General features: G+C 37.2%; 1 protein-coding gene and 1 long non-coding RNA gene across 3 annotated transcripts in view; both read left to right on the top strand.

The window, feature by feature from the left end:
- MSH2 (mutS homolog 2) overlaps positions 1-12,835 on the top strand; it is a 67,119-nt gene extending 54,284 nt beyond the window's left edge. For both annotated transcript variants that reach the window (XM_073213492.1, XM_017651716.3), the window contains 7 exons: positions 753-903; positions 2,838-2,935; positions 5,898-6,143; positions 7,111-7,315; positions 8,364-8,611; positions 10,387-10,562; positions 12,399-12,835. In XM_073213492.1, the coding sequence (XP_073069593.1) occupies positions 753-903; positions 2,838-2,935; positions 5,898-6,143; positions 7,111-7,315; positions 8,364-8,611; positions 10,387-10,562; positions 12,399-12,569 (1,295 nt within the window). In that variant the 3' untranslated portion in view covers positions 12,570-12,835. The remainder of the gene's footprint in view (positions 1-752; positions 904-2,837; positions 2,936-5,897; positions 6,144-7,110; positions 7,316-8,363; positions 8,612-10,386; positions 10,563-12,398) is intronic.
- An 8,192-nt stretch (positions 12,836-21,027) lies between these two features.
- Positions 21,028-23,344, top strand: LOC140849986 (uncharacterized). The gene is made up of 3 exons (XR_012132587.1): positions 21,028-21,134; positions 21,843-22,015; positions 22,959-23,344. It is a non-coding gene; the product is annotated as an uncharacterized lncRNA (long non-coding RNA).
- Positions 23,345-23,661: the final 317 nt, after the last annotated feature.

The following is a 23,661-nucleotide window of genomic DNA, read 5'->3' as shown; positions in this document are numbered from 1 at the left end:
TGTGTTCTCTGTGGGCCCTTTCCTCTTTGGTCAAGTGAGGTCTGTCTTTGGTTATTTACTGTTTCTAATATTTGATAGCCATGCTTTAGCAAATAAATTTGTAGGTAGTATCTGCTAGTTTGTGGTCTAAAGATAACATGGGTGAATGAGATTTTGAGGAGAGGACAGACTTAAAAAAATCTTAGGTGAGTAAAGTCTAGCTGATCAATCATTGCTTGTTTTGTGAAACTTCCTACACTTAACAGAAAATATATGGCCTAGTTTTTCTGGAATTTCATCATCAAGAGTCTCATGTTTTTGTGTGGAAAGTTTATTTGTTCACTTCTCTATATTACTTCCGTAGAAATGCTATGTTAAAGAACCCTCCTCAGAGCTCCTCAAGGGCAGGGGCCATGTCTTTCCCATCCTCATGCCCACAGCACCTAGAACAGTGTGTGCTGCTCACCACTGGTGCTCTGTAGCCTTGGTTGGGTTCACCCAGAAAGTGTTTTCACATTAGGTGCTAACATTAATAAGTGGTTTAAGGATTTTATAGATATCCTGTAATTCATGTAGTTTTTTAGTGAAGTAAGTGAAGTAGGATTTTAATCTTTGGCAGTTAGATAATAATAATTTCCAGTATGCTGCTATGTAATAAAAGTATGTTTCTCACTATTTATATTTAATTATTTTAAACATTGGCATTAAAAATGGCTGTAAATATCTATGACATACTTTCTCTTTTTTTTTTTTTTTTTTTCCTGTTTGTGAAGGCTTGGAACCTGGCAAACAGATTAAACTGGATTCTAGTGCACAGTTCGGATATTACTTTCGTGTAACGTGTAAGGAAGAAAAAGTCCTTCGTAACAATAAAAACTTTAATACAGTAGATATCCAGAAGAATGGTGTTAAATTTACCAACAGGTTTGTAAGCCTGTATTATATTTTTAAGCCGTGGAGGTAAATTATTCTCTGATGAAATGTGAATGTTGTATGATAAGGAAGTTTTATTTACTATTGATATAAAATAGATAAGATTAAAGCTGTATTTTCTTACAAAAGGCTAGTCAGTTGTCCTAACATCACTTCTTCAATAAATCATCTCTTTCTCTTTGTATGAATGAGGCATTATGGGTTTGTTTTTAAGATCGTTATTTTACATGTCTGTCTTACTGTTCTTTTGTACATATTAAATAGATTATATTAGGTTTATGTTACATTTCCATATTTATTAGAGTTAGTTCCCCCTCATATCTCTGCTTTAGTTATTTTTTCCTAAAAAAACTTTGCTGTCATTTATCAGGTACAAAAATTCTTCTGGTATATCACTTGGATGTATAAATTAATGTATGGATATGTCTGTCAGCCTTAATGATGCTACTCACTAAATTACAGCTTTTTTAAAAATCATGTTTCATGTTGAAAAAAATCTTACTAGTTATTTCTGCCTTTTTTCTCACTGATGTTAGGGAGTTCTTGAGGCAGATTATTCATAGGTGAAAGAATTCCTTTAAAATTCTTCTGTGACCCGGAGCAGGGAGCATTTATCCTTTCTTCTTCTGTACTGTACTAGAATTTAAAAGGCCGGCTTTACTCCCACCCCTCCTGAATATTCACAATACTTTATAGGTAGCTTGTGCATATATGGTTCCCTTTTATCCATTTATTTAACAAGTATTTCAAGTGCCTATTATGTGCAGACATTATTCTAGGTGTGCAGACAGCAGTAATGAAATAGTCTGGTTAGTTTGTTCCCCATAACAACTCTCTGAAATAAATAGGACAGATATATTTCTCTTGATTTTTTTTAGATAAAGCTGAAACTTTATCTAACAGGAAAAAAAGCTGATCACCTCTGTTGATCCCCAATTTCTCACCTGATGGCCCTGAAGAGTTTTCTTTTTTTTTTTTTATCTGTTACATACTGTGACTATTTTTATGTTAGGCTACCTATGAAATAAATCAGGTGGTATTGTCAGAGGAAAAGTAGCTGAAATTACTCGTGTACTTGGAAAGATAAGCTAGTGTAGGCTAAGGAGTCAGAGTACCCTAACAAAGGTGTGCAGAAAAGCACAAATCTTGCTGGAGCTGTAAAAAGGAAAACACCAACCTATAAGGCACTAATATCTGAGGTTATCTATGGGCTCTAGGTTATGGAAATAAATACCACTGAAAAGCAGATAGAAATCCAGTTTCCCAGGATTAGATAACTAGTAATGCTAGATACTCAAACCTATGTCTTCTGTGTCCAGGTTTAGTACTAGTTGTTTTACTAGCACACTATATCCTTGATTCAAGATATGTATGTGTATTTTGGTTTAGATGTGAAAAAACTTTTGAGATATTAAAATCATCTTCGGATCATCCATTGATTGGTTATAACATATATGTATGAGATTGAACTGAATGACCACAGTGATTCCAAAAACAGTAGATTGTCAACTATAGCATTTTTCATTTCAACCTCTCATTTTCAATAAGGTTTAGTTTGCAAAGTATTTTCCTTACTTTGACAACTTGTATTATCAAAAGACTGTTAAACTACAGTAATGAGAAAAGCCATAAAAGGTGTGGTTGGTGTGTGTGTGTGTGTGTATTTTAAAAGTGAGGAGGGAATGGCCCCTATCCTAAGTAAAGATGAAGATTTATTCATTTAAATAATTTTAGAAAAGATCACAGGTCAGAAGTTTACTCAAGGGAATAATTGTTATGGAAGAATTGTACCAGTGAGCTGTTCTTTCCATTATAATTCTTTTGATGCTTCATAGAACAGTTACTCTGGATATATTTTATGTAGTACACATTTTCTCCAGTAGATGTTTTAATGTTTTTAATAATATCATTGTCTTGATTTGCAGTAAATTGACTTCTCTCAATGAAGAGTATACCAAAAATAAAGCCGAGTATGAGGAAGCCCAGGATGCCATTGTGAAAGAAATTGTTAATATTTCTTCAGGTAAATTTAACAGAACCAATACATTAAATGTTCTGAATATATGTGTTAATCCAAGCTAGACAAGGGCAATAAAACATCCACGGATGCAGAAGATTTCTCTCAAAACGGGGGGTGAGGTTCTAAGCCTCACCTCTGTTGATCCCCAATTTCTCACCTGATGGCCCTGAAGAGTTTTCTTTTTTTTTTTTTTATCTGTTACATACTGTGACTATTTTTATGTTAGACTACCTATGAAATAAATCAGGTGGTATTGTCAGAGGAAAAGTAGCTGAAATTACTCGTGTACTTGGAAAGATAAGCTAGTGTAGGCTAAGGAGTCAGAGTACCCTAACAAAGGTGTGCAGAAAAGCACAAATCTTGCTGGAGCTGTAAAAAGGAAAACACCAACCTATAAGGCACTAATATCTGAGGTTATCTATGGGCTCTAGGTTATGGAAATAAATACCACTGAAAAGCAGATAGAAATCACACGAGGCAAGAATTTTTGAGCTCTGTGTTTCATGTTACAGATTTTCCAGAGTCCATGCTAAAGAGCACCATTTAACATGATTGTATGATAATAAAAGGAACACCATGACTTGGCACTATGGTATTACCCTTAACATGAAATGAATGTATATTTAGACAGGGTAGGGGTGATGTGTTAAGCTTGGAAGGCTTTGCCTATCATTGTGTGTGTATGTATTGACTGTAACTTTTGTTGTACCTTTAAAAAAATAGACCGAAGAACTGCTTTAACCAAGTCATCAAAGTTGGCATGACCAAATAGTGGAACAAATGATTGTGTGTGTGTGTGTGTGTGTGTGTGCGCTTGCTGATGTGGTGCAGAGGGAAGAACACAGTGTAGTATTCTTGACAAAAATGCTTAGTCTGATTATTAAGAAGAAGGAAAAAAATCTGATAAATTTAGATGGTAGGACAGTCTTTAAGGGCTGTACTCTAAAAATGTCAGTTAAGCAGAAAAGACATGGTCAGGATCTGTTCTAGACTACAGGAGATTTAAAGAGACAGGACAGTCAAATGCAGTACATGATCCTTGATTGGATCTAGGACTAGGGATTGAAGTTGGGAAATGGCTATAAAAGACACTAATTGGGACAAATTGGCAAGGTTTAATATGAGGTAATACAGTGTCAGTGTCACATTTCTTGGTTTACAACAATTTTGTGTTTAAGCAGGAGAATGTCTTTGTTGTTAGGATATGCATTCTGAAATGTTTAGAGGTCAGTTAAAAACTGCATGTTTAAATCTGTAAATTGTTTTACTATTAATGAATTTTCATAGGAAATCAGAAAGCAACATAAAAAAGGGTTTTAATAGACTTCATATACTGCTGTTAAGGAGAATGAGATTGTGAAGATCACATTTTTGCTTGGTGTTATTGGGTAACTGTAGCTTGGATAATTTTCTAATTGAATTATGTTCCTAAGCCTAGATTACATTTTTAAAGACCTTATAAATACTGTAATTTCAAAGTCAAAAAATATTCATTAAGCACCTAATTGTTAAAGCTGCTAGGTTTAAAATTTGAATGGAAGATTTTGTATTTGGAGTCATCTTGAATTGAAACAAAACCTTTTCTTGATCTAATGTGCACATTATAAACTATGTAAAAGTATAATGGATCAATTTTGTAGTTTTTCATTGTGCTATTAAACCAGAAAAGGCGATGCTGTTCAGAACCAGATGATGAGATACCAAGTATAGACTTAATTAAAAGGCTTATTGTTTTCTTCTTTATAATAAAACCAATTCTTGATATGGTAGAAATTTTATGAGTTTTAAAGTAATTATGGTAAGTACTCAATTATTAATATTTAATTAATTTTCAAGAGTTCCTGTTGCTACATGATAGGGTAGTGTGAACCCTTTTTTTTTTAATATTAGGTAAAACAGGAAAAATGCAGTGGTGAAACAGTAGGAAAACTATTTGTGTGTCGCTATTCATAAGTTAATTTTTATTTCCAGAACAATTTTGTGGGGAACTAGGGAATAAAAGATGAGTCAAATTTCCTGCCATTTGATTAAACTCATAATTTTGTCTTTTCCTAAAATTGAACCCCATTCTCTTAATGTTCCTTGAAGCTTTTGACTCATTGATGTTATAGTTCTGTATGATACATGGGTCTGTTAAACCCTCCAACCTATTAAATATTAATTGGAATATTAAGCATTCTTATGTAGACTATAAAATATTCTATTTTAGAATCCATTCTGAGAGTTTTGACTATTTTTATTGCCTAAACATGCTTTGCCTAGTCTATGTCAGGGACTTTTTAAGTGCATAATAGCTTTTAGTTTTAATGCTGTGGCAGAGTAAAATCTTGTTGAAAGCATTTTAAGTAACAATTACAGATCTAAATTATGCTAAAATTCAACTACATATGGTACTGATGGGAAAAAAAAGCTCAAACAACAGTCTTAACGGTCAGTTTTATACATGTACAAGCCTCTGACAGTCAAATTATGTCTTACTATCTGGTGTTTAAATGTTTCTTATGATTTTGTGAAATGCCATCCTGGTTTCAGACTCTTAAAATTTAGACAAAGGTATGTCTTAAAATTGTTAGTGTGCCTCAGATTATTTCTGCGTCTGCGTTTCTTACTTTATCTCAATATATTATGAAATCTTTATTTTTTAACCTCTGCCTCATTTCTTTATAAACAGCTGTGTGCTTTTACATTTTAATGGATTTTGGTAAAGGAGGCCATAATGCTCTATTTTTGAAAATCTGTTCCTAGTGGGGGAAGATACAGCAACACATCTTAACCTCATGTCGAGTTTTAGGTGTTCCTTTAGAGTTTAGTTACTGCAAATTTCTGTTAATTTTTTTAAAGTATTGATATTAGGAAATGGAGTTTGAATTCCCAAATGAGGAAGTTAAGTTTATTCTAATAGCTGTTTATATGTATTGTTTATTATTCGATATTCCTGTGTGTACGTTTTCTGTTTTTTTTACAGGCTATGTAGAACCAATGCAGACACTCAATGATGTGTTAGCTCAGCTAGATGCTGTTGTCAGCTTTGCTCATGTGTCAAATGGAGCACCTGTTCCATATGTACGACCAGTCATTTTGGAGAAAGGACAAGGAAGAATTACATTGAAAGCATCCAGACATGCTTGTGTTGAAGTTCAAGATGAAGTTGCATTTATTCCTAATGATGTTCACTTTGAAAAAGATAAACAGATGTTCCACATCATTACTGGTAAAATATCCTGGTTTATGGTCTTTTCTGGGGTTAATGTTTCTTTTTTTATGTTGGAGTGGAAATATTTAAAATTGATGAAGAAAACCCTAGATCTTGATGTTAGAAAAAAAACATACTAGTTAGTAATATATTCACATTTGGATTATCGGGAAGATTTGGAAAGTCGGGGGAGGCTTATGAGAGAATATTGTGTTTATATGAAACTTCTGTTCCAGGGGTTCACTGCACTTAAAAATTATATCCCTTTATCATCAGAGTTTTTGAGACATCTTAATCAGATTCTAGAAAACAAAAATAGGGGGAAGGTGAGTTAATCAGATTCTAGAAAACAAAAATAGGGGGGAAAGTGGGAGTCTTTGGGCAAATATATTTGGGAAGCAGTGATTTTCAGTTTGTCCATCTAATCTAACCCAGACAAGTAAATTGCACATATTCTAAATGTGTGCAGGGTTTGTGTAGGGTCATGTCTTAGGGCTTCTGTGTGAAGTTCAAATGATAGGAAGGATTTGACCATACTGATCTATCCATCAATAGTCTCCTTTATTAATGACTTACAGTGTTTAATTAATTAGCCAGTTAGACCTGTGCTACTTTTCGGGATGTCATAAAATTACCCTACGGGTAGCTCTGTGAGCTATGGGAAAATACCTGTATGGTCTTTCTAGACCATAGTCAGATTATAGTAGGAAAGGTATATAAAGTATATTTTTCATGGGTCTTCTTGATGAAGGGTGCAGTGTAGGTTTGTCTGAGAGAAAACAGCTTTACTTCCAGGAATAATGTGGGCATAACTTTATTTGTCCATGTCTTTTGGCAGCCTATGGTTCTGCTTTTTGTATGCCATGTCATATGACCTAGTCGTGATTAGGTTTTATTGTTAGTCCCAAACCAGTGGGCAGTTTGGGACTAACAATATATTAGTAGCAGAAATGAATAAATAAACTTTTTGATACTTGTCTTATAGGCCCCAATATGGGAGGTAAATCAACATATATTCGCCAAACTGGAGTGATAGTCCTCATGGCCCAAATTGGGTGTTTTGTGCCATGTGAGTCAGCAGAAGTGTCCATTGTCGATTGCATCTTGGCCCGGGTAGGGGCTGGTGACAGTCAATTGAAAGGAATCTCCACATTCATGGCTGAAATGTTAGAAACTGCTTCTATTCTCAGGTGAGTGCATTTTTTCCCCTGGAAATGAATGAATGGAGTGAATGCCCCTGTCTTAGGAGAAGTACATTTGCAGATCCATCTTTAAAACATCTGAGAACTTTAATCTAGTTTAATAATTTGCCTGTGAACTTTATCTTATCTTAAAAAGGGTGATGGGTGATACTTTAAGTTGGCTTCTTAAGGTTTCTGGTAGTTGCTCACCTTATGAATCTACCCCACTACCATGCTTTTGCTTACAACTGTTCACACTACTTGGAGTGGTCCTTCCTTGCCCTTTACCCAAGTCTTTCCCAGTCTTTAAAAGCCAGTGGTAAAATCTACTTCTCCAAAGATTTTCCTTGTTGCATGAGTCCTAGGTCATGGGTATTTATTCTCTGAATTGTTTGGCATGCTTGTAATCTGTTGGGTTTTTATTTTAGAGGTTACTGAAGTCTGTTTTTATTTCATTTTTTAGGAGCTTCTTTGAAGGCAGAGAGAGGCTATGCTGTCTATTTCTTGGTGTCTTCTAAAGTACTTTGCATATAGTAGATCAGTGACAATTCAAAGAAAAAGAAAGAAATGACCAATAAGCACATAAAGCACTTCATATTCTCTAAAACATTTTTTCCCTCTCAAGTTTGGTTAAAGATAAGAAAGCTAATATCTCATATTGGTAGGGCTATGGTAGGCACACAGATTTACATGACTGCCAACATGTACTCAAGGGTGTCATTCACGTCCTTGTCCAATCTTCATGTGGTATCTTTTGAAAATCTTGGCTGATTTGATTGGCAAGAAATGAATGATGCTTCATTTGGAAATTATTTGATTACTGCTAGTGAGACTGGTAGTTTTAAAAACATTTATTCACCATGTTTCCTCTCATATCAATTGTTTGTTCATGCCCATGCCCACTTTTCCACTGAAGTTTTAGTGCCTTTTATTGATTTTTTTGAATTTTTTTATTATTAAGATGTTTGTGGCATATCTTTTCCACTGTATTAATTTTATTTTTTGCATTACCATGTATCGTATCATGGAAATTTTTCATGTAATTAATGTGTTTCAGATCTGCAACCAAAGATTCCTTAGTAATCATAGATGAGTTGGGAAGAGGAACCTCTACCTATGATGGATTTGGGTTAGCATGGGCTATATCAGAGTACATTGCAACAAAGATTGGTGCTTTTTGCATGTTTGCAACCCATTTTCATGAACTTACTGCTTTGGCCAACCAGATACCTACTGTTAGTAATCTACATGTCACAGCACTAACCACTGAAGAGACCCTAACTATGCTCTATCAGGTGAAGAAAGGTGAGTGTGTACCTCTGGTGCGCTGTAAAGTCACAGTGTGACCCTCAAAGTCATCAGTAACTGCCTCATTCTAAGTTAGTATACCGATCACATTTATCTCGTAATTTACAGCCTGGGAGCTGGGACCTGGTACATCATCTGTATTTCTGTGCCTTACAGTAGGACCTCTCATTCTAAAACAATTGCAGAAAGAATAATCTTTACTCATGAACATCATCACAGAGGGATTTTGTACTACCTCCCATGGCAGTGTTTTTCTTGTCAAATTAGGTACCAGGTAGTAGCAACAAGCATTCAAGTTCCAAGGCTTTAGCTGTTACCATTCAATAAACAATATAGTTCCCTAATTGTATTTTTAAGAATATGTTACATAAACAGGTTCATTTAAAGCTGGGGTTTCCAGAAATCCTGGACACATTGCAATTCATATTGCAACATACTAACAATTTTAGTAGTTCTCATATAACGAATGACTTGTTATCATTTCATCCTTTCAGAAAAATTTGTCATTTTGGGGTCTGGGAGCTAATCAGATTGCAGAGTTGATGAGATTAATTTACTGTAAAGTTTTTGTTTCACCTGTCATCAAAATAACTTGTAGGTGGCTTTCTCATTTTCCATGAACACATTTTGCTGCATCAGTTGGTTGCACATAAATGAGGTATTATTTTTGGCTCTTTTATCCTTTGATACTTACTATTCAGTGGGAATCCTTTTGAGTTATGTATTTGCATTGTTATTATTGATATAGAATATACTTTTAGTTGGGCCTCCCATTTAACGTGAAGTTAAGATTTTGCTTTTTGTGTTGTATGTGATATAGAAATGGGTTCAGAATGTTAAAAAAGACCAGATTAAGGACAAGAAGATAGGAACCAATTCACCCTTCACTGTGGATGTCTATCAAACATTTGCTTCTGTTTTTGTTTCTCTTAGTTTTGCAAAGTGTCCAGCTCCAGAATGCATGGGATATATAACTAAGCCAAAAAAAATTTACAGTTGATGCATTATTGGAGCAAAAAATGGAAGTTCTGTAATATAATTACATTATGTAATTACATTACAATATTATAATTATGGAAGTTCTGACCATAATTTGTATTGAGTGTTTGGAAGGAATGTTTTAAGTCTGTTTATCTTCTGCAAATGGGGATGAAGATAAGCTACATAGTCTATAATTTAACTAGTGATTTGCATTAAAAAATTCCATTGTCTTTTGTTTGTTGTTGAGAATCAGAGTAAGATTATGTAAGAATGGTAAATAATTTTTCTAAGAAAAGTATTGTAAATATTTAAATATGTTTAACCAGCTAAGTTTCTGGAGCCACCATCTCTAGAAAATGATGTAGGCAGATCCAGAGGATAGACCATTAACTAATAAATCAGTATATATTGGATTAAATGCTCCTAATTAGTGAGTGTTTTACATTTATCTCATTTCTTTTTAGTACTTTAGTTCCTTATGAAATGATAAAACCTCATATATTAATTTTTCTTCAGATTCAGTTATTTGAGACTTATCTATTATGCCTTTTCTCTATTTTTCATACTACATTTGTCAAGAATAAGATAGCACTGTGTGCCAGGTCATAATCACTTCCCATTGAAGGCTTGATTAAAATTCCTTTATCTAAGCGACTCTGAAACATTTGTCTAATGTATTTGAAATAATACAAAATTAACTTTCCTAATGACAAGGTAAGAAGGATAAGTTCTGTTTACTTAAATTGCTTTCTCTTCCCAACCTGCCCCTCACATTTCCAAATTTCTTATAGGTGTCTGTGATCAGAGTTTTGGGATTCACGTTGCAGAGCTTGCTAATTTCCCTAAGCATGTCATAGAGTGTGCTAAACAAAAAGCCCTGGAACTAGAGGAGTTTCAGAATATTGGAGAATCACAAAGATATGATGAAATGGAACCAGCAGCAAAAAGGTGCTTTCTGGAAAGAGAGGTTTGTCAGATTGTTTCTGTAGTTATTTAATCTCTGTATTACATATATCAGGTCACCATGATTAGTTTTTCTCTATGTGACTCTAATGTTTACTTATTGATCATTCATTGTTGGCTTTCACTTACATTTCTTTGTATGGCAAATAATTCATCTTTATCATTTAGATTTCTCCACATCTATCTATACATGATCAAAAGCATTTCAGGCATCAGATATATTAAAAAGTAGGGGGATAGAAATATTAGTCTAGGTCAAGTAAGTAATTCAAAGGAGTTACATATGTCCAAGCACATCTTTGATTACTTCATAAAAAATAGCTCAAAGACTGTTAAATTGCATATTTACTCAGTGCTTAGTTAAGATGATACCAAAGCAGTAAACATAGTTCCTGCCCTCTAGTTGTTTAGCATCTACTTGGGGAGATAAGAACGATGAATATGTCATAGAGAATAAAGTGGTATATGACAAATGTTTACTCAGAAAAGCTCTCTGTGGGCAGGATGTTTCCATTCTCAGGAGAAATGTGTCTTAACTTGGACCTTCTCTGAGTGATGGGTGAAATTAAGATGTTCACACAGAAAGGTACAACATAGGCCCAATGTATTTTTTTTTTAATTAAAAGATTATTAGTTCTCTGCAATAATGCAAAAGAATCTTGATTTGCTGCTGGGTCCTGGCAACATTTACTCTGGTTATGCATCGTGACAACATACCCTGTTTTTAGCTTTTACTCAGTGAATTTTGTTTTTCTTGCTCTGAAGGACAGATGCTTATTACAACAATAGAGGATGTGCATGGTTTTTGAACTTAAAAAACATGGTTCTATCTGTTGTACCTATACAAGTATGAGAAGTATAACTTTATAGTTTTAAGTATGGAAGGTTTGCCATCCTGATTTAAGATGCTCTTGGTATTATCACCACAGCTATCAATGATCTACAAGTAGGTAGGCTCTTTTATGTAATCCCTTGTTTCCAGTTAGAACAGAAGCCATGTACTTTTGATAACATGGTTATGGTGTATTTTGAAACAACTTTAAGCTAAGGGAGACAAGACGTAACTATTGTTAGTCTAGATTTTGTCTTTAGAAAAGGTGTTCTTGTTATTTAATAGAGAAGTATTTCTTTATCTTATCATTTGTCTATCTACCTTTCATCCTTAAGGTACTTACTACCAATCAGCTCCCTGTGTGAAAAAGCAGACTTAGTTCCATTTCATATATAATAATAAACATTTACATAATGTTTACCCTTTGTTAGGCACTGTCCTAAGCAATTTACACATAGTAACTTTAATTCTCACAGCAGCCCTGTGAGGTTGGTAATATTATCATCCTTGTTTTATGGTGGAGGACTGTGGGTTAGGGAATTTGCCTACAGGTCACATGGCAATTAATAACCACATTCTTTAGAATGACAATAACTGGGCAATAAAATTAACTACAAAAAAGAAATCCTGCATGTGTGTGATTATTGAATTTTTGGTGAATGTTTATTCCTTTCAGTATTTGTAAATCTTGAATTCTCTTATTCTCAAGACTAAATTTACATACCAGTTAAAGAAGCTGAAGGTTTTGGGAACTACTAAAATATTCAGCCCCTTTGTCATTAGTAGCTGAAAACATATTTATAAATATCCTTTTAATGACTTTATATCAAGAAATACAGCCAATCAAGGGCTTTCTATGTATTCTAGACATTGTCCACTTAACATTTTAAAGAATATTCCTTAAATATTGGGTGGTGTGTTTAGATTAAATTTAATGAAGTAATTCATACTATTTAACTTTTGGAAAAGACATTTTAAAGACTAATGGAAGGTTCACATGTTTTTCAGCAAGGTGAAAAAATTATTGAAGACTTTTTATCCAAGGTGAAGCAAGTGCCCTTTACTGAAATGTCAGAAGAAAACATCATAATAAAGTTAAAACAGCTGAAAGCTGAGGTAATAGCAAAGAATAATAGTTTTGTAAATGAAATCATTTCACGAATAAAAGTTACTACATGAGACAGTCCCACCCATGGAGTAAAGATAGTATTGTTATTACTGTAACACTTTTGTATTGTTTTATATTAATCCTTTTTCCATAGTGTTAGCTATTGATGCTTATATCAACTTAATAAAATATTTAGTAATATTTTGCTCTACCTGAATACATTGTCAAAGATCTTTAATTTGAAAAATGAGAACTATAACTGATGAATATTTAAATGGACATGGACAAAGTATGCAACATGTTGAATTTTACAAATAAAATCATGTCGTTTGTGGAATTTGATATGTTTGTTTGTTTTGGGGCTTCTACACATATTTATTCCCAAATGGTATGGAAGAAACAAGTAGCCTAGAGACTTTGTAAAAGTAAAGTATCTTAAAGCTAGGAGGAACCATGGAATCATTTCCAGGGATACCCCAGAATGTCCCATTTGTTGCAGGAGCCAGGGTGGCTATATACAAATGCATTAACCTAGGAACTCAGTGTACATCCAGAGTCCTAGTGTGATCACCACCACCCTGTGTGCCAGAATAGGGAAAGCTATAGAAACTAAGTAGATTGGCAATTGCATAGGGCTGGTGGGCAGGGAGTGACTTGGGAGGTGATAGCTAAAGGGTACCTGGTTTCAGTTTATTTTTTTATTTTATTCTATTTTGGTATCATTAATATATACTTACATGAGCAACATTGTGGTTACTAGATTCCCCTCATTATCAAGTCCCCACCACATATCCCATTACAGCCACTGTCTATCAGCATAGTAAGATGCTATAGAATCACTATTTGTCTTCTCTGTGCTATACTGCCTTCCCCGTGCCTCCCTGCTACATTATGTGTGCTATTTCTAATGCCCCTTATTCCCCTTCTCCCTCCCTTCCCACCCACCCACCCCCAGTCCCTTTCCCTGTGGCAACTGTTAGTCCATTCTTGGGTTCTGTGAGTCTGCTGCTGTTTCTTTTTGAGATGAAAATGTTCTAAAATTGACTGGTGGTGATTGCACTTATCTGTGAATGCACTAAAAACCATCGAATCTACCTCAAATGGATGCATTATATCTCAATAAAACTTGTTTTTAAAACCGTTTTGAGAAACTTTACCCAAAAGGAAATCTAAATGGTCCATCCATATACTTGAAAAGGTTTTCAATCCCCAGTGAGAAAAATGAAAATGAAACCATGCCAGGTTACCCCTCCCAACTCTACCCTCCCCAAGGTTGACAATCACTTAATGTGTGACAATGCCAGCTGTTGGAGAGGGTGTGGGGCAACACTGCTGGTGCGAATAATATCTAGTAAGGTTTAAAACAGGCATCTTCTGCTCCTAGGTGCATACTGTAGAGATGCTTGTAGACATGGTGCATATACAAGAATGTTTGTGATAGACCTAAACTGGAAACACCCCAGCTATGAAAATGAACTACAGCTACACAAAGTAACATAGATGGGATCTTGAAACAGTAAGCAAAATATAAGGAATAATACAGTTTTTCCTATTTATATGAAGTTGAACAGGTAAAATACTGTTTAGTGGTAATTCATAGGGAGTGAGATTTCAAAGAGAAAACATGAATATATGAGTGGTTGTGTCTTTACAGGGGTGTGGGGGTGCTGATGGGGGCCTTGTAGAGTGTCACAGCATTCTGGTTTATGACTGGTGTGCTGGTGGTGCAAGTGCTTGTTTTATTGTTAAACTGCAGTTGTTTAAAGCACTTAAAGTTTGGTATAAGAACAAATGAGAATTTAGACCAGTGAGCCCTTTAAATAAATGTTCATCTTAAAATTATCAGGTTCTTTTTCATCATCATTGATAATTTAGAGTGAGTTAATGAGTTTTTTTTCTGGATACCAAAAGCTTGGGTAGAAGGCAAGCTTAAGAGGAATGATTAAAATATGGAAATTTTTATTCACAAAATCATTTAGTCACTTATAGTGGAATAATTAAATAATTCAAAAGCAATTCTAAAATTCTAATGAAATATTTTATTCCCTAGTTAGCTGTGCTAGAGTGTTTTTAGATTGCTGCACAAAAGCATGTATAAAATGGAAATCAGCATGGTTTTAGTTAGGGCTACAAGAAATGGGGAGGGGGTGATTCCAAAAAAATATGGTCTATCAAGCTCTTATAAATCAGGCTGCTTTCATTTCTCTAAAAGAGACTTAGTGTTTAGTTCTAAGATGTTTTTGAAAATGAGAAACATATAATCTGTTTAAGATGTTTCAGACTTAGCTGTGCTTATTACATGAATATGCTAAGGAATCAACCAGGCCTTCGGTTAGAGTCTTCTATTTGTAATGGTAGGTGTAAAACAAAAGATAGTTAACATTTAAAAATTTTAGTTTTAATGCGATTTGGTTTTCTCCACTCAAACATGAACTTGGATATATATAAATATGCAAGATTTAGAACTCAACCTTACTGTTATCATGAAATCTGCTGGCCACATAACCATGTTTCTGAGGAAATACATGATTTTTTTGCACCTTTTTAAAAGTTAGCACTAAGACTCCATCCAAGATGCAATTGTTTTTATAGTTAATTTGGTTATTTTCCTAAAATACTCTTCAGGGTAAAAATTGTAACAGAACAGAAGAAAGATGTTTTAGGATAGATTTGTATTTAAAGAATAACTTTTTCCTCTTAAAATCTCAGTGTTCCATATACTGAGCACATCCTGTTAGACTTCTTGAGTATTAAATGCATCTTCTATCCTTGGTCTTTCTGCATTTAGCTTTTTTGGGAAGTATGTTTTTACCCACAGCATATGGTATGAGCTGCTGATTCAGTATTGAGTGACTCTTTAAGCTTGTTAGTTATATTCTGTTGATTAAAATGGTATGCAGAACAGAAGAAAAACCAGTCCCTGGTCTGAAATAAACAATGGTTAATCAGCTTATGAGGAGAAGAGCAAATGAGTAGAGTGTTTTCATGTACAAAGGAAACCTGTTATTGCCTTCCTAGGCTCTGTTTTGGTTAAGAAGATAGGGTGTGGCCAGGGAAGATAATGAAAATGCCCAGAATGATACATTATTTTTAGACTAGAACTGAAAGTGGAGCCCAACTTAATAATTTCTGCTAGAAATAGTCCCTTGTAGACAATGTCTCACTGCTAGTAGCAGTGTCTCCTGTTTTCCCAGGAGGGAAATGGGGAGCCCTCTTCTTTCCTTTGACACAGCAGCTTCCCTACCTCCCTGGAAGCATAGTGTTGATGCTGTCAGACAACATTCAGAACATGGTCCAAATTCAATGTGTGTTAGCAGATTTTCGCTTTGGCATGTGGCTTGATCCCAACACAAGTGCCCACACACCTTTCATCCAGCTATGTGGGAAATTCAGTGGTGTGAAAAGTATGGGATGTTGGGCTGCACTCACTGTATCATCTTGATCTTCTTTCTAGACTTGCTGAATAGAAAACCACACTGCTATTGCCATTGTTTCACCTCCAAGAAGTAAAGAGAAACTATAAACTACCTTAAATGGTTAAATTTAGACAAAAGAACAATGGCAATGAATTCCTTGGTGTTGAGAAACCAACCAGTGAACACAACCGTAGCAGCCTGTATTATCACACTTAACTGCTGTCTCCTAGAATTTTGTTGACACTAGTTATAATTCAATTTAATTTTATGAATGATCTTAAAAGGAGAAAGCTTAAAACCAAATTAAGTATAGTTAAATCTAATTAGGATGATGCAATTATATTCAGTTCAGCCACTGATGTGAAATTTTAATATGCATTGTCCATCCAGCAAGATGTATTTTAATGTATGTTTTCTTCACATAATGATCAGGGCTTCGAATTATCCAATGCTAATGTGACGTTTTATTGTTAAAAATTGGTTCAGTGAAAAGAGTGGTGAAAATGACTTTCCACCTTGAATCCTCAATTCAGTTTGTTCACAGGGTGAACAATTTGGCAACATTAAATACTTTGTATCTGAGAAGAAAAAGGTAGGTACTCTGTTGGGCCCCTCAAAAAGCTCTTCTTAAAAGTGCTAAAAGGTTCAGTAACTTCCTCAGCTCACATAATCAGTAAGTGGCAAAGCTGGGATTTGAATCTGAAATTCGTGCTTTTGCTTTTTTTTTCCTTTCCACTTAGAGGCTTAAAATATAGTTAGGAATCTGAGATTTAGTGTCAAAATCAATGGTGTAGGCAATAGGAGTTAAGGAAAATGGAGGTGTAGTACAGATATTAAAAATTTTCTAATTCTGTTGTGGAAGCTGGCACTGCTGTGGAAGGCTTCTCTCTTGGCTGCAGTGGACACAGCAAGAGGCATCCGCCTGGGGCCCTGCTGCCTACCTGGTTCATGGCTGTTAACAAAGCCACTCTCCGAGGCTTGTTAACCCAAAGGAAACTCAGCAGCTAAGAGGCTGCATTCTTTCAGAAGTTCACCGGTCACCAATCAAATTATTGCATTGTACCCTGTTTGGAGAAAGGATTTATGTTTAGATGAGAAGAGATGATTGGTAAGAAGCTTGGAAAGTGGGTAGATGGAATTAACGTCAGCAGTGTTTGGAGCAAGATACTGCAGCTGTTTCACCCAGATGTTCTCTACTTTGACTTGAGGTTAATATGGGGAATAACCCTGGAGATTCTCTCCATCACTTTGCTCTGAATATGTGCTCAGGGAGTAAGCTGATGACACAACCTTCACAGGCCAGGACACACAGTTGAATTAAAGAGTGGCAATGTGGTATATCTGGAAGGCTGTTTTAAGTTGGGTTGGTTGTCCTTGCTTCAGCCCTTAGCTGTGTGATTGAAACTGCTCCTTTTTGGATTTCCCTCTTCTGTATGTAGGGGGATTAGATTTTCAGAGTTCTCAAGTGCTGTACCTTCAGGGCCAGGCAGGAGTGGGGTATGAAAACAGTGGTATTAAGGTGAATGCCCTAACCTAAAATATTGATTAAGTGTAACAACAGTGCTGGGCCAGAAGATATTTTTATCTCAGGTGTACTTTTGTCCAAGGGGACCAGTTTATACTCTTTGAAATGGTCTCTAATTTCATGATTATATGGAAATAACTTTAACATATGTGCAAAAAGAGAGTTCAAGCCTCTGTTTCATTTAGTCTGTGTCAGCGTCCTATTAGCCCCCACCCCCGTGTCTGGATCCTATTAGCCACCCCAAGGTGGTCTAGGCCTTCATCCTTCCCCCTTCAAGTGCTATGTTTCTAATCTAACTTAAAATTATCTAATCAGCAACAGAAACTTTGCTGCTTTATTTTTTCACTATTAGCTGTTATCTTCACATCCAAGTATGTTGAGGCTTAGGAATACTCACTGATAATGCTTTCTCCTGAAACCCTTTGGTGGCCCCTTCACTAGAATCAGACATGGAAAAAAAAGACCCAGTGAATTCCAAGCAAGTAGAACGAAGGGCCTCGTCTCCGAATGGAAAGGCAACGTGTTTAGATTAAAGCAGTATTTCCAAGCATTTTTCAGCTCTTTGAGCTTAAGTCTAGGTTTTAGGGAGAGTCAGGCTATATCCTTCAGGATTGGTTATGACTAAAGTAACTTTTAATTGAAAAATAGTAGCTTGAAGCAAACCTAGACAGCAACCAGGGGGAGGACAGGAATGCTTGGAAGTGTGGTGGAGCTGCTGTATGCAGGTGTAGTGAGAGGAGATGGTGCTGAATTAATAACAGCTACAAAGAAAAAGCAATGGGTAGGAAAAGGGTGGGATTATTAATTCCAGGAACATGAAAATTTTGTTGTAAATAAAAGCAAATACCATAATATATTTGCCCATCTCAGCTGTGAATATTACACTCATTTAGCCATAATTTAAATAAAACCAAGTGATTTAAGAAAAAAATTGTAAAAACAGCTATATTGGGGATGGGGGAAACAGTAAATCTGCCCTCTTTCTGTAAGATTAAGTCTAAAATTGGAAAACAAGATAGGAATATAAGCATGTTATTTAAAATATGGAGATAAATGCTAGAGATTCTAAGAGCTGAAAGTGGCTACCTCTGGGCAGTGAGCAGGGCAGCGCCGAGAAGGGAACTGCTAATGTTACTATAAACCTCATGATACTATAATTTGATTTTTTTAAAGCTATTGTTTTGATGAAAATATTAAATTGAGAGTGAATAATAAGAACAGTATATTTCAGTAGTGATAATCATTTTGCATGTGGACACCTTGAAAAAAATTAACAAACACAGCTTTATACTCACCCCAAATAAATTGCCTTATAAGGTAAGGTCCTTCTCTTGGGGGCTATCTAAATTGACAGGAAAAATCTGTCTTAAATCAAGCAGTGTCTACTACCATAAACTATGTTTACACACCCTTAAAATTGTGATTAAAGATAACTTTTTTAAAAAGGGCTGGGGAAGTGGGGAGTGACTGCTGATGGCTACAAAGTTTCTTTGGAAAACATTTCTAAACGTTCTAAAATTAGATCATGATGATAATTGCAAAACTAAATACTCTAGAAACCACTGAATTGTACACTTTAACTGTGCAAACTATATAGTATATAAAGTATATCAGTAAAACTTACAAAGCAGTTTAAGTAAGATGTCATAATCACCAACACTTTCATAGCACTATGTGTCTGGCACTCAATTTTTTTTCAACAACCTATTAGGTAAATACTATTAATTCCATTTTACAAATGAGGAAACTGGGATGTAGAGCAGAAAAGTTACTTGCCTGAGATCATACGTGAGTAGAGGTTATTTTTCTTTCACGTAAAAGAAATCTGGAAGTAGGAAGTCAAGGTAAGGTGGCTCCATGAGCATCAGGGCCCCTGGTTTCTTTGATCTTGTTACTCCACTGTGCACAGCTCCTCATGGCCCAGATGACTGCTGGGACTTGAACTAGTGTGCACACATGTCAGGCAGCAGAAAGGAGGAATGTGTAAGCATGCTCTTCCTAGCTTAAGGAAACATGGAAGTTGTACATATTGTTTCCACTTTCATTTTCTTGGCCAGAACTGAGTCAGATGTCCACACTGAGGGAGTCAGGAATTTGAGGCTTAGCTGTCTTCCCTACTCCAAGGGACAGTTGACCCAAACTCATTTTGAAAGTGCATTTTGGGAATGGCAAGGGATTTTTAATTTGGGGCTTAGTAAAGGCTTTGGGATGACTTTTCTCTTCTGCCCACCATCTTCAAAGCACCACCTTGTCTTTAATATTTATTTCCCTGCAAAACATCATTTGGCTTCTTTCCTTCACTTTCCCACATAATAACTTCTTTGGATTCCACTGTTGTGTAGTCACTTTCCACCGAATCTAACTAAGCAAAATACTCAGGACCTTGTCTGTCTTTCCCACAGATGAGCACAGTAGGCATGGAATAGGTTCTCAGTAAACACTTGGGCACAGTGTGAGCTCTGGAGGACCTGGATTATTGGCACCTTGAGCAGGGACTCTGATATCCCCCAATGTATATACTTATACATCTGGGCTGTCATGAAGGGCAGTGGTGCACCTTAATATTGGTATGTCTAGAATAACATTTCACAGAACAGACTGGTAGTGTTGATGCTAGAAGTGTGTGTGGGGGGAGGTAGTGTTGATGCTAGAAGTGTGTGTGTGTGTGTGTGTGTGTGAGTGAGTGAGTGATGTGCCCTAGGTCTCATGGCTAGTTGGTGGTAAAGCCAGCTTGGAGATGGACCTCCTGATCAGATATCTCCACTGACTACAGAGCTTCTCAGACACTGATTTCCTAGCAGAGCCTTATCACACAGGGTTATTTAGTAAAGAGGAATAGATTATAAATTTTTATGTATTCAGAAATTATCTCCCCTCCTCTTGGGATTAATTTAGCCAGAAACAATGAACCTGAACTGATTTTTTTGAGCACCGGACCTAAGTGGTAATTACTGTTCTTGTACCTCGTTTATAGACTTTCGGAAGCCCATAGTACCTAAGATGATCCTTTTCTCTCCACTACTCTCCCATGAGTTTTTCCCTTGGTGTGAGAACTGGCAAGCAAGGAAATAAAATGAGCTGGAAGAAAGAATAGTTTTTTTCGTAGGAGTTGTGGCATATTTCTGAAGGGCAGCACTGTAAATACTGTACTCCCCTTGGGGAAAAAATGTGTTTCAGGGACACCTGGCTGGAGTGCAAACTCCAGGGGAAGAATGGCCAGTTCAGGACTTAAACAGTCATTGGCCAAATTCCTGCCTTCCCAGCGTCTTGCTTACAGAGGCCTCAGGGTTTTCTTCTGACTTTTCTCAATAGGTATTTGTGGTTGTCTTAATGACATTATTTCTCAGACTCCTTGAAATCAATCCATGACTGTCTCTTGGTGCAAGCAAGGAAATAAAATGCTGCTACTTGTCCTCAGCTGGCCTCAGGGATTTCAAAGGCTGCCCTTCCTCTAAGTGTCTCTGTGGTTAGTGAGCAATTCCACCTATATGGCTTGGGACACTTTGTGAGCTGGTGGAGGCATCACAGTCTCCCCTGGAGCCAGTCCCATTGTGACTCCTGCCCAGACTCTGTGGTCATCAGAGGGCCCAGGTGACAGAGCACCATCCATGGGGAGTCCTGGGGTCTCAGCCTCTTAACTAGTTTTAAAATGTTCTCTTGCACATTTTCCTTGGGCCTTACAGCCCAATAGCCAAGTAAGGACAGTCCCAGCCTCCTTGGCCCGGGGCTGAGTTGCTTCCACTCCACATGTAGCTTTTGCCTTCTTGGAGCTTCCTGGCCCCACATTCTCCCAGTAGTCCAGGAAGCTGAAAGGACAGTTTCTGGAGCACTCTTACTACTTCAAATAGTCTGATTGCCAATTATCACCCACAAGCAATTTGATCTTCCAATTATGCCCAGGCCCAAGTGCTTCTAGATCTTGGCTTAGCTTGGGCTGGCTCCTCCTATCTCCTCACTTAGCCCTTTCATCAGCCTGTCTTTGGCCAGCCCTCACTTCAGCCACTTTTAGCACCAGCTCCTCACAGGCTAGGGCTCAGACTGTGGCAGGGGTCTGTCTTGCCTGAGGGTTTCAGCCCTGGACAAGTTCACTATGGATTTACTGAAACTGGGAAATTGCAACAGAATGTTCTTGGGGTGAAAGGGTTTATACCTGGCTTTATTCTCATGGCAATAGGTCAATTGCTAGGATCACATCCACAGCCAGTAGTCTGCAGTCCCTAATCCACGTCTCTCTCTCCCTCCATGCAGATCACTGGGCAGAGATCTTTATATAGTGACTCAGTCAATAATAACTCATTGCTAACGGGTGTGGGAGCATTAGCCTTGCTGTAGGCTAATTGCATCATCAAGTGTTGAGGGTCAGGTGAGGATCCTGACCATAGGAACTTCCATTTTCTCTGCAGAGTCCTCTCCCCAAAAGGTCTTCATGACATGTAGTTATGACAGTCCTTGGATAATCATAGCTGGGACAGTATTCAGACAACTCCATCAAGTTCAAACATTTGATTTAGGTACGAGGAAACCAAGGACCAAGGCCACACAGGTGGTGTAAGTGAAATTGCCAGGAATGGAGATGGTAGGTGCCTATGTGCCCCTCTCCCTGGGTGTCTGGGGGAGGCTTGCTCGCTGACCACTAAGCTTCCTGCAAACTGTAATCTGCTTTGACAGGTGATACCTGATGTTTTGTGTATTCACCATCCCCTCCCAACCTTTCTCGGTGAAGCTCTTTGAAGCTCCTCTATGCAGTTCTGAAGGAGCTGCCAGTCACAGGGCCCATTTTCCTGACTACAGAGGTGGGCCAGTGAGTCAATCTTTGCCACCAGAGTTCATACACAGATTTTAGGAATGAGAAGCTCTTTCAAAGAATGTTAAATTGGGATGTTTCTTGCCTGGAACTGTCTATGGGGATGTCCCTCACCTTGCTTCATCTTTCCTTGCCCCACCCAGCCGTCACAGGGAGCAACATGCAGAGAGAGGAGAGCTATGGGATGTTGACAGGGGAAAGGTTGTTGGAGACCCTGGTGTTTCTGAGTCACCAAGCCAATCAATTCCCTTTGACTGAACTACTCGGCAATTTTTGGTGCTTGTGACCAACGGGTCCCTAGATGATTCATGCTTCCTTGAATTACTCAGATTCCAAATGCTCTAAGGACATCCACTATTTAAGGCAACTCTGACGTGATTTTTCAGCATCATGCAGACCATACATATGACTTGGCATACATGGATTTGATTAAAGTGGTGTTACATGCAGTTACATGTGACTGCACCTCCTTCCTAGACTGTTACTTCTAAGAGAAGAACAGCCACTTCTACACTGTTAAATTTTTATAGTGTCCAGCATATGCCCACACTGAGCACTCAAATAGAATGAAATACATTCATGCAACAATCTCTGTTCTGCCTCTGGGCCTCAGATACTTAACCTCTTTTTCCACAGCTGTAAAATGAGGATAATAATCAAATCTTATCTAATTTACCTACCTATAGACTAATAATCTGAACTTTTTTGCTTTCAGGTAAGAGAAAGCCAACCAATACTAACTTACACAAGAAGAACCCTCTGGGTAGGGGCTGCTGATCTCAGGCCCAGCTGGGTCCAGAAACTGAAGCAGTGCGGGTGTGTCCTTGCTCTCCCTCTCACTCTCTCTCACCGTGGCCTGTTGTCCAGTTTGTCCTTGGGTTCCTTCATATGATGCGGGACATGGCCACTGACACAGCAACAGGGTCAAACCTATTCAGCTCTCAGTTAAGAGGGAAGAGGGCCTCTCTCTTTAGGGTCCATAAATAAAGTCCCAGGAAGGATTGCAATCACCTTGACCTGAGTCAGGGGCCACCGGGGCAGCCCTGCCAGAAGCATTTGGAATGGGGGAGAGTCTCACTGCAGGAAGTGGGGAGTACCACAATCCAAATTGAAAGAGTGCCCGGCTGAGGGAAACTGCATGTCCACACACCCTTACAGGAGAACTGTGAGGACTAGGAGGTTATGCCATGGTGAAAGCCAAGCACAGCATCTGTAGCAATCCCTAAGTGTCTGCTGCTGTGATGATGGTGGTGGGGAGGAGGAGGAAGAGAAAGTGGCATGAACAGGGGCATGAATGTGGGTGTTTTGCAGTTTGCATGAGGGTAGCCAGCTAGTGGCCAGGGCTACACTCCAGCCTTCCCTTCACTGCATGTCCTAGCCTGGGCTTTGCTTAGAGAGATGCCTCATTCTAATTCCTG

This window comes from Manis javanica, chromosome 1 (genome assembly GCF_040802235.1).
Source record: "Manis javanica isolate MJ-LG chromosome 1, MJ_LKY, whole genome shotgun sequence".
Taxonomy (NCBI): domain Eukaryota; kingdom Metazoa; phylum Chordata; class Mammalia; order Pholidota; family Manidae; genus Manis; species Manis javanica.
The sequence above is the reverse complement of the archived record's forward strand: the minus strand, read 5'-3'. Positions and strand labels throughout refer to the sequence as shown.